This window comes from Monodon monoceros, unplaced genomic scaffold, assembly GCF_005190385.1.
Source record: "Monodon monoceros isolate NGI ecotype Baffin Bay Population unplaced genomic scaffold, NGI_Narwhal_1 Super_Scaffold_14, whole genome shotgun sequence".
Taxonomy (NCBI): Eukaryota; Metazoa; Chordata; class Mammalia; order Artiodactyla; family Monodontidae; genus Monodon; species Monodon monoceros.
This window is the reverse complement of record NW_021703770.1, coordinates 20,040,818-20,051,335: the sequence shown is the minus strand read 5'-3', so window position 1 is coordinate 20,051,335 and position 10,518 is coordinate 20,040,818. Positions and strand designations below refer to the sequence as shown.

General features: G+C 39.6%; 1 protein-coding gene across 1 annotated transcript; it reads left to right on the top strand.

Moving 5' to 3' along the window:
- Positions 1 to 2,443: 2,443 nt before the first annotated feature.
- Positions 2,444 to 8,070, top strand: UTP23 (UTP23 small subunit processome component). Its single transcript, XM_029222414.1, has 3 exons — positions 2,444 to 2,720; positions 6,151 to 6,325; positions 7,524 to 8,070. Exons 1-3 carry the CDS (start codon positions 2,533 to 2,535, stop codon positions 7,905 to 7,907), a joined length of 747 nt encoding a protein of 248 aa, XP_029078247.1. The 5' UTR covers positions 2,444 to 2,532; the 3' UTR covers positions 7,908 to 8,070.
- Positions 8,071 to 10,518: the final 2,448 nt, after the last annotated feature.

Here is a 10,518-nt window from a genome sequence, read left to right as displayed (position 1 = left end):
GAAATTAGTCATACCTTGCAGGAATAAATCATTTTCAGGTCAACTTGGCTTCATCAAAATTTCATGAAGGAAGAACTTCAAAATCATGTACAACAACATCATATTATAAATTATATTTGATCCAAATGTAATAAAGAATATGAAGAGTATGAAAAAATAAAGAAAAATAAATGAATCTCCTACCCCAACTGAATGTCTATTTGGCCTGGAAAATATCCAGTGTACTGACCTGAGGAAAAAAATAGCAGCTAGCAATGCTGAGACATTACTGTTCCTGCACTCTAAAGTCAAAAAAATTTTCAATGACTATTAAAAATTTTTAATTAAAAATTTTTAATAATATTATAATTTTCAAAGTAAAATTTCAGATTTAAACTTATATCCAAATAGTTTCTCCAATAATGGCAATATTTGGCTTCTGCCTTTTGTTGTGGCCAAATATTGATTTTCCAATACTAGGTCATTTGGCATCAGGCCAAAACGTATTCAGTGGACCATTTAATGAAAATGTCCCATTGGGTAAACAGTGATGCTTTACTGCAGACAGTCCTTCTGGAACACCAATATGCATAATAAATGACTTGGGGATATTGTAATAAATGTCACTTCCTCTCTGATTAGTATCCCTCTCCCGCAGTACTTGTTTTGAATCAGAAATGGGCATATTAAACAAGCACACTAAGAACTTTTCTGCAGGTCCCAGGATCATGTTTTGAGAAACACTGCTGTAACAGAAAATTCTGTTTTAGACTTGATAATCAGCAGTATAGACTGTCTTCTTATTTGTGAAATAAGGGTCAGTTGTGTAAATAGCACTGTCATATACATAGAGCTTGAAAAAAATGCTACAGTCTAGTAAATTAAAAAAAAACAAACAAAAAAACTAGAGTATGACTCAAATCCCTAGTCCTGAACCTCATTTTTCTTAGTAGTGAAACGTGGCTAACAGGATGGAGCTGGTAGATAAATCTGTGAGCCTGTTTTTTTTAAAACTGTTTTAACTGTTTTGCAAGGCTGGGATAATATATTTTCTGTCTTTGGCGGGATTATAGTCGGAGTGGGGTGTTGGCACACAGGGATAAAGAGAGTATTCAGATTGGAAGGTCATGAGCAATTATACTCAAGAACCATAAATCCAATCCTACAATAACTCTTCATGTCTTCCAATTCCTAAATTTATTTTCAGTTAAATGAAAGCAGTCATCTAAGGGGTGTTGTGCTGTGAATCAAGACAGGGTTAACATTATAGAAGATTTTGGTTCCAATTTCATAAACCTATATCTTCAAATAAAACCCCAAATGCAAATAACACATCTCGATCACTTTGTAAGTTATTTTTCTGCATTGGTTCTTTCTCTCAATCTTTAGCTAAAACGAGATTTGGGACAGATTCCAGGCCAGAAGAAAAAATGCAAAATTCCATACTCCCCATTCTTTGGTTATTTTGCCTAGAATTGAAGTGGATATGTGGCAGTTAGCCACGGGGGAACTCAAAATTTTCAGATTTACTCTCTTCATTAGTCAAGTTGAGCAAGTAATTTCTAAACTTTCGGTCAGCTTTGTACCTCCCTGTTAGTAGCCCAGTATGTCGTTCTCCTACCTCAGAGACTATAGACATAAAAAGCGTTCTTAAAAGTCATCTAGTCCTGCCAACCTATTTGACAGTGAGGAAGCTGAACCCGTTTCTTGGGGAGTTGCTCAAGGTCAAATGGCTTGGGTGAGGGGCAGAATTAGCACTCTAGTTTAGGGACACTGACTCTTGGAAAACGAAGTTCTTGAATAAGTCTTCCGGAAACACTCCATGCGAGTGATTTAGGATGGTCTCCAGGAGAACAGGAAATGCAAAACGATGGGGACTTTTTGCCCTGACATTTGTCTTTTCAGTGGGAGTGGTCCTATGGCGGGAATGTGTGCGGGAGGTGAGGAGGAGTGCAAGAATATTTGAACTTCAGGCAGGCGACCTGAGTTCCGGTGATAGTTCTGACACTAAAGAACCACGTGCCCTTAGTAAACGTGCTTAACTTCTTTATAGGAAGGCAATCACTACAAACCTGCCCAATCATAGTCGCCCAATATACTTTGGTCGCTTTCTTCCCTCATTTGAGAATTATTAACATTAAAGGGAAAAATATAAGGTATATTACCTAGAACAGTGCCTAGGACATATTAAGGCTCAATATTTTCACTGCGGATTTTTCAGATGCCGTGCCAGGTAACGCGCAAGAGGCAGTGTGTATTTTTTTTTTACCTGGACCATGACTGCGCATGTGCGCCTCTAATCGAGCACTTAGTCGTTTTCCCACTTACGCGCAAGCTCCGCCCCCCCGAGGGCGTGTCCCTTAAAGCGCGGGCACCGGGTAAAGCGCGCTCTCGTTTGGGAGTGACGTAAACCAGGCCCACAGATGGGGCGTTTGCTTCCGGGGCCAAGGCTTCTTCATTTCCGGGAGAAGCCAGTCTTGCCGATAGCGGGCTGTGTGGGGGGCAGTTCGCTGCTGCTTTCTGGTTCGGTGGCTCGCTCCGGGAAAGCCAGGCATGAAGATCACGAGGCAGAAACACGCCAAGAAGCATCTTGGCTTCTTCCGCAGCAATTTTGGGGTCCGCGAGCCGTACCAGATCCTGCTGGACGGCACCTTCTGTCAGGCGGCTTTGCGGGGCCGCATCCAGCTGCGGGAGCAGCTGCCCCGCTACCTCATGGGGGAGACTCAGCTGTGCACCACCAGGTGGGCCTGGCTGGTCCGGGTGGAGGCGCGGGGGCCCCGCGGGTGCGGTAGAGGCGAGGCCGCTGCTCGCAGGCATCCATTGGGAGCCCTCGAGGGGCAAAGCGCGCCGCCCACGAGGAGCTGACAGTTCAGCGGGACCGCTAAGGAGGGTGGGCGAGTATCTACCAAGTAGATAGACAGTATAAGGTCCGGCGAGTATTCATCTTAACCTGGAGGATAAGACACGTGCTTTGCCGTTCGACCTGGTTTCCAATATTGGGCCCAGTTCTACCAGCTTTGTGATTTCGGACAAGTTACTTAACCTCTCTGAGCCTTGGATTACTCATTTGTAGAAAAAAGCTCGTAACTACTTACACACTTCCTATAAGTCGGACGAGGTATAGTATATGTAGAGCGTTTATTGGTATCTCAGACCTGTATCCTCTAAGTGATTGCTTGTTGTTTGCATAGCTTTTCCCAGTTTAAGAATTTTTCAAGCTTCACAACTGCCCCATGATGTAATATCTTCGATTCCCAGAAAGATAAGTCAGGACTCGATGTTTCCTAACTTTGTGCAAGGTCATTTGTTTATTCAACTGTGTTTATTTTGCACCAGCCATACGCCAAGCACTGCTCTAGCAGAGGATAACTTGGTGAACAGGATGATCTCCCAGCCCATATGGCCAGCGAAGTGCATAAATCAACCTCTAATTGGTGTGTTTTGACCCCTAGTTTCCTCACTTCTTCAAAGTGTGGGAACACCTAAGATGGAATCTTGGGGGGTTGATTGGAGGAAAGATGGAATCAAGGAAGGTTCCACAGAGGAGATAACTTTTGAGCCCAGTCACGGTTCAGTTCTGAGGGGAAGGACATTTTTTGAGTGAAAGAAAAGAGAAGTGACTTGTAGGGACCTCTTGAACAAAGGAGTGGAGTGGAGTTGTGAAATGCCAGGGAAAGAGATTAGAGCACAGCGTATATTTGGGAAAGAAGCTGATAAGAAGATAAGTTGAGTCTGCATAATGAAGAACTACTATTCATAAACTTAGTTTTGTTTTTTTTTTCCTTTGTAGAATATTTCCTTTAAAAAGTGAACAGAGAAAATTTAAATGACCTATAATACCACACCAGTGACTTACCACTGTTAGCATGTGGTGTATCATCCAGTTCTTTACACACACACACACACGAATGGGCTCTTACTCTGCATGTGATATTAATGGCCTGCTTTTCTCACATAACACTACTCCATGAACAGCTTTCTATATTCAGAACTTCATGTGGGTTTCATTCAAGCAGAGCCTCAAATGGTCATAGATACCCCCTAAGTTTTGATCCCCATCTCCTTCAGAGCTCCCAGACAAGTTCTCAGATGGTCTGTGCCCCAGAGTTGATTGCTTCTGGCACAAGCCTTGTCTACTTACCCCTGTCTGCCATAGAAATATTAACATTTTTAATACAGGGCTGTAATATAAAAAAGGTTGAGAAGTACTGCATGAAATTATATTCTGCAGCATTTTTCCCCCTAAAGAATTTATTTTAACTTATGGGATATTTTATACATACACAAAAATAGAATAGTATAACGAAACATCTATCACCCAGTTATTGCAATTATTGACATGGCCATTCTTTTTTTTGGCTACCTCGGGTGGGTCTTAGTTGCAGCATGTGGGATCTTTCGTTGAGGCGTGCAGTCTTCTCTCTAGTTGTGGCTCGTGGGCTTAGTTGCCCCGCAGCATGTGGGATCTTAGTTCCCTGACCAGGGATCGAAGCTGCGTTCCCTGCATTGGAAGGCGGATTCTTAACCACTGGACCGCCAGGGAAGTCCCAACATGGCCATTCTTATTCATTTAAGAATAAGTTACTGCTAGTTTATTTTAAAGCATATTATTGTCAATTCTTGGTGTGTATCAAGAGATAAATGCTATCAGACCTGATAAGTATCTTCTAGAAAAGATAACTGCAGCTATGTGAGGGGTAAGTTGGAGAAGCAAGAGAATGAAGAGCAAGAAGAAGAAGAAGCAAGAGAATGAAGACATGCATGTTTTGTTTGTGGTTGTCTAGTCAAGAAATAATGGGAGCCTGAACCTGAGAGAGGAGAGGTAGGAATTTCACAAGGAGACGTTACAGAGGTAGATACCAACAGCTGAGATAGGACTACCACTGATGGGGTAGGGGCAGGGGTAGGAGTGAGGAAGCAAAGGTTAAATAGGATTTCTGATTTCGAAACAGTATCTGAGAAGATAATAAATTTAAAGAGGTAGCAAGCCCTGGAGAAGCCTGGAGGCAGGAAAGTAGTTTGATTTTAGACATCGTGAATTTGACGAAGAGTTGATGGCGGGCCATCCACAAGAAATATTCAATAAGTAGTTGGCAATTTAGGCCTGAAACTCAAAATGGATGACTTTAGAAGCAAAATCTCTTAAAAAAATCAAAAACTAATGGTGTGATAAAGCGGGTGAGGCAAGGTAGAATCAGGCAAAGGCTGGCTAAGGTTGAGAAATCTTTGACTCAGTAGTTCTCGTGGTAATTTTTAAGAGGAAGTACCTGGGGAGCTTATTAAGATGCTAATGTTTGACTCCACAGGAGTTCAGATTTGGGGATGAGAAAGGAGCTAGAAATTAATATCACTGTGTCATTCAGATAGGGGTAGTTTATAGATGACAATTTGAAAAACATTGCCTGATATTAATATGAAAATGCGAAGTGAAAGAAAGTTGTGATTTGTTTTTAAACACACCGGTGACTTGAGAATGTTTACTTTTCTAAGCTGAAAATATTCTGAAGGTGCACCGATTTGCACTTGAAGGAGAAGCCTGTAGCACTGTGGTTGGTCCAAAGCATCTATCGTCAAACTACTTAGATTCACATTTCAACTCTACCTCTTATTAGTTGTTTGAATTTGGGCATGTTACTTGAAATCTCGCAGAATGAGGTGTTCTAAAATAAGGATAATTTTACAGTAAGCTGCCCTCATACTGTATAGCACAGGGATCTCTACCTTATGCACTATGCTAATCTGAATGTGAGGGAAGTCCAGAAGGGAGGGGATATCTGTATGTGTGTGGCTGATTCATTTTGTTTTGCAGTGGGAGCTAACACAACACTGTAAAGCAACCATACTCCAAGAAAAATTAATAAAAATAAATAAATAGAATAAAAGTAGAAAAAAAATAAAGTAAGCTACCCAACTTTGTAGGGCTGTTTTGAGATAAGCGAGAATTTATGTAAAGGCAGTTAGCATGCTGCCTGCACATCATAAATGCTCAGTACATGTTAACTGTTTATTATGTTCCTTCTACTTGGTGTATGCATTTTTCGGGTCTTTTAAGAGTGAAATGCTTAATGTATGGTTTGTAGTTTAAAAAGAAGAATTGAGTATTTTTTTTATAATTTATGTGAACAACAGATATGTTATAATTGTGAGCTGCTAATAACTTTTTTTTTTCAGGTGTGTGTTAAAAGAGTTGGAAACATTGGGAAAGGACTTATATGGGGCAAAGCTGATTGCACAAAAATGCCAGGTTCGAAACTGTCCCCATTTCAAGAATTCAGTGAGTGGATCAGAATGTCTGCTTTCCATGGTGGAAGATGGGAATCCTCACCATTATTTTGTGGCAACACAGGTGATACCACTTTTAAAACCAGAGTCAATCATAATCATTTCTATTTATACTCCATATGGAGCCATTTATCATTAGAAAAAATTAGGTGGAAGTGGTTTAAGTGTTTCAACTTTTTAAAATGCACGCTTTCAAGTTAATTTGTAGTCAACAAAAGCAATTGTTATTTCAGAATTTGAGGAGAGAGCCTTAAGCATAATGATTTTCTTCTAAATTACTGAAGTTTCCTTTTGTAAAATAAAAATTATTGACAGATGTGATGATATGTTTTGGGGCTCTTGAAGGGAAAGGGAGTAGAGCAATGATTTTACATTTTATGTTTATGCATGTTTTTTCACGTTCCCGTGTTTCATATTATTTCTTAGAAAGTCGTGTTTCTTATTGTTTGAGACTATACCACCAGTATGGAACTGTTTCAGGCTTTTAAAGACTGGGAAGCAGGGGAGGAGAGACTCTCAGGGTCGATATTAATGAATAAGCTCACATACATACAGATTTCCTTAAATTTGCTTGTAGGATTATAAAATTACACAATTAGAAGCAGAGCTGAGTCTAGAATCTGAATCAGCTAATCCCAACTTTATTTCTATTCTTTCAATCTCTGTGAGCATTCTTTTTTTTTTTTTTTTTTTTTTGTGGTATGCGGGCCTCTCACTGTTGTGGCCTCTCCCATTGCGGAGCACAGGCTCCGGACGCGCAGGGTCAGCGGCCAAGGCTCACGGGCCCAGCCGCTCCGCGGCATGTGGGATCTTCCCGGACCCGGGCACGACCCCGTGTCCCCTGCATCGGCAGGCAGACTCTCAACCACTGCGCCACCAGGGAAGCCCTCTGTGAGCATTCTTGACCCTTTCTGAAACATATCTCAGAGTAGAAATGAGGGACATCACCTAGTATATTTACCTTTGCATTAGTTTGTAATTCGAGGTCCTAGAAAATTTTTGGTCTTAGAATATTGATCAATATAAAATATTGATAAATCCCATTCACATTGTTGCCACTTAACTGCTCAGTTTTTATGTTTTTCTTCCTTTCTTTATCGTAAAATATACTCCCATTAGTAAGACATAACTGATTTGAAAAGTAAAACCTGGGATCTCTTTTATTTTCAGTATAGCCCACTTTAAGTTCTTAGAAATCTCTTTAAGGCATCTGATTTAATTGACATATTTGAAGTAAATAGTTCTATTTTTGTTTTTAATAGGATCAGAATTTGTCTATGAAAGTAAAGAAAAAGCCTGGAATTCCTCTCATGTTCATTATTCAGAACACTATAGTCTTGGACAAACCTTCTCCAAAAACAATTGCATTTGCTAAAGCAGTAGAGTCAGGTCAGCTTGTCTCAGGGCAAGAGAAACAAAGTATCAAGCAACTCAAAGAGGAACAGGGTTTACTAAAAGACCCTGAACAGAGAAGAAAAAAAAAGCGCAAGAGAATAAGTGGCCCTAATCCTCTTAGCTGTTTGAAGAAAAAGAAAAAAACACAGGATACAAACTCATCTGCCTCTGAAAAGAAAAGAAAAAGAAAAAGAATCCGAAACAGATCTACCTCAAAAGTACTTTCTGAAAAGCAGAATGCAGAAGGGTAATGAGTCCTTTGGATACTTTTAAAGACATGCAAATATGAAAATGAATTTCTTTTTGAAACTGTGGAAGTACTTACGTTAAAAGACTAAACTTATTTTTGTAAATGAATATTGACCCACAAGCCTTTGTATAAAATTATTTGTTAAAAAAAAAAAAAAAAAACCCAGAATGGATGGATTTAGGTGTGATCATGTTCACTTTTCTTAGAGAATTTGGAGGTTGTTTTTTAATGTAAAACTGTTGTCTCTTTCTGTCTTACTGCTGCCCGCCACCCTCCAACGTTATATGCAGATAGTTTAAAAAAATCATATAGTACCAAAACACTTGTGACAAAAAAGAGGTAATCCCTTTTTCACATTCACAAAGGAAACTTTCTCTTTCAACTCATGTAGTGGTTTTAGAATTTACCTGTACATTTCCAAATAATATGAATCTGCTGCTACCTTTGGATCTGCCCATTATTTATTGACTTCCTACTAGAAGGAGCGGAAATTTTGCTTACTTATTTTACTCCACCATTTTTCTAATATATTAATATTTCAATCTTTATACATCCCAAATTCAGTATTTTCATTTTGATGACTATAAACTCTGTTTACCGCTAAACCAAGTAGCCTGCTATGGTTGAATTTATTTTTTATGTTACTTTTTTGTTATTCCAGAAGTTAATAATGGTCTCATTTTCTTCTAGCCTCTGACTTGATCTTACCATATTCTCCAGTAACTCTGGAAAGGATCTCATAATTTTCAATATAATATCAGGTCATTTCTTACCCCTGGAATACTTCTGGAGCCAGCCCTCTGTCCTCCAATGTGGAAAGGTTTTCTGCCAAGCATGTTGCTCAGCTATCAGCCAGGCATTTCCTGTCCTTATCCAGAGAATCTACTTTGTCACTTCTGTAGCCTAGATACTTCATTCTACTCATTCTTGATTTCCTCTTCTGCTGTGGTGGAGCATAGAGTGTGTAGGAGGTACATTTTTTGAGGCTCAACCAGTGTGTCTAAACCTGTATTTGTTGCACTGATAATCTAGCAAGATAAAGAATCTTTGTTGAAAAATCATTTCTCTCAATTTTTCTTGAGAACTTCATAATTGTTTATAAGGTCCTAGGGGGGAAAAATATCCCTTTACTTTTTTTGAGTTCTGGAGGACGATTTTCTTTTAGATGTAAATGTTATCTTAAATGGCAAAAATTCCAAAATAATACTCTTTCAGGTTGGCTTTAAATGTTACTTTAAAAATGTCTAAAGGTGGGGCTTCCCTGGTGGCACAGTGGTTAAGAATCCGCCTACCAACGTAGGGGACATGGGTTCGGTCCCTGGTGAGGAAAGATCCCACATGCTGCGGAGCAACTAAGCCCATGCACCACAACTACTGAGCCTGCACTCTAGCGCTCACAAGCAACACCTACTGAGCCCGTGTGCCACAACTACTGAAGCCTGCGTGCCTAGAGCCCATGCTCCACAATGAGAGAAGCCACTGCAATGAGAAGCCCGCGCACTGCAATGAAGAGTAGCCCCCCTCGCCGCAACTAGAGAAAGCCTGCATGCAGCAATGAAGACCCAACGCAGCCAAAAATAAATAAATTTTTTAAAAACTGTCTAAAGGGTTAATTCAATTAGGAATTGAATAATCAAGCTTTTCTTTTTCGGCCCCCTCCCCAATTGTTTTAATCACCCTTCAGGCCAAAATTAAAGTAGCCTTGTAAGTTTGAAGTGTAAAGTTGTCAGATTGATCAGTAGCTCCTGACTTTCAGCTGCCTGTGATACCTTCAAATAGTGGTTCTAATCTGTATCCTTAGAATATCATGATCATGTATGAAATACTTCATGAATAAGTTCTTATTTATGGCTAAAATAAATAACTTCTTAAATATGAGAAAATTCAAATTTATTCCTGTAGAAATGTCATTCTCAGTTGAATTCAAGAGGTGCTTTTTTGGTGGAAGGTGGAATTCTAGCTTTACACCAGGAGGACCACACAGGCTATATTACCTGTCAAGCCAGATGAGTGTTTTCTATTGTCATTTCATGATTCTGGTTTAAATTCTAAATGGTAGGAACATTTTTTTCAAAGGAAAGCAAAGGTACTGGAAAAAAGTGAATATAGTTCTGTAGTTCTTGTGAGGAGATATAACATTTTTCAATCATGACAAGAGTTAAGATTAGCAAATCAAATGTAGATGAAGTGATAAAGCAAGTGAAATGTACACTGATGATACTTGTTTCAATATCCTCAAATGCACAAATTTTAGGTATTTTTAACAAGGTTTATATTTATTCAGTGCTATTTGATTGCCTATTATTAGAGTCCAAACTGGAGAGCTGGAAAAGTCAACTCACTTTTATAAAATAGTAATTTTTAAGTTAAAATATAAAAAATAAAATGCAGGGACTTCCCTGGTGGCGCAGTGGTTAAGAATGTAGGGGACATGGGTTTGAGCCCTAGTCCAGGAAGATCCCACATGCCGCAGAGCAACTAGGCCTGTGCGCCGCAACTACTAAGCCTGCGCTCTAGAGCCCACAAGCCACAACTACTGAAGTCCGCGTGAAGCCTTTCCCAAAGGGACCTGTGGCCATTTTCTAGAGTGAATGTGCTTTGGGGAATAGAAA

Bases quoted from the DNA above. Each gene is read 5' to 3' on its own strand.
- UTP23 (XM_029222414.1), top strand. From the start codon at position 2,533: ATGAAGATCACGAGGCAGAAACACGCCAAGAAGCATCTTGGCTTCTTC. The intron at 2,721-6,150 runs GTGGGCCTGGCT...TTTTTTTTTCAG, and splicing joins ACTCAGCTGTGCACCACCAG to GTGTGTGTTAAAAGAGTTGG. The intron at 6,326-7,523 runs GTGATACCACTT...TGTTTTTAATAG, and splicing joins ATTATTTTGTGGCAACACAG to GATCAGAATTTGTCTATGAA.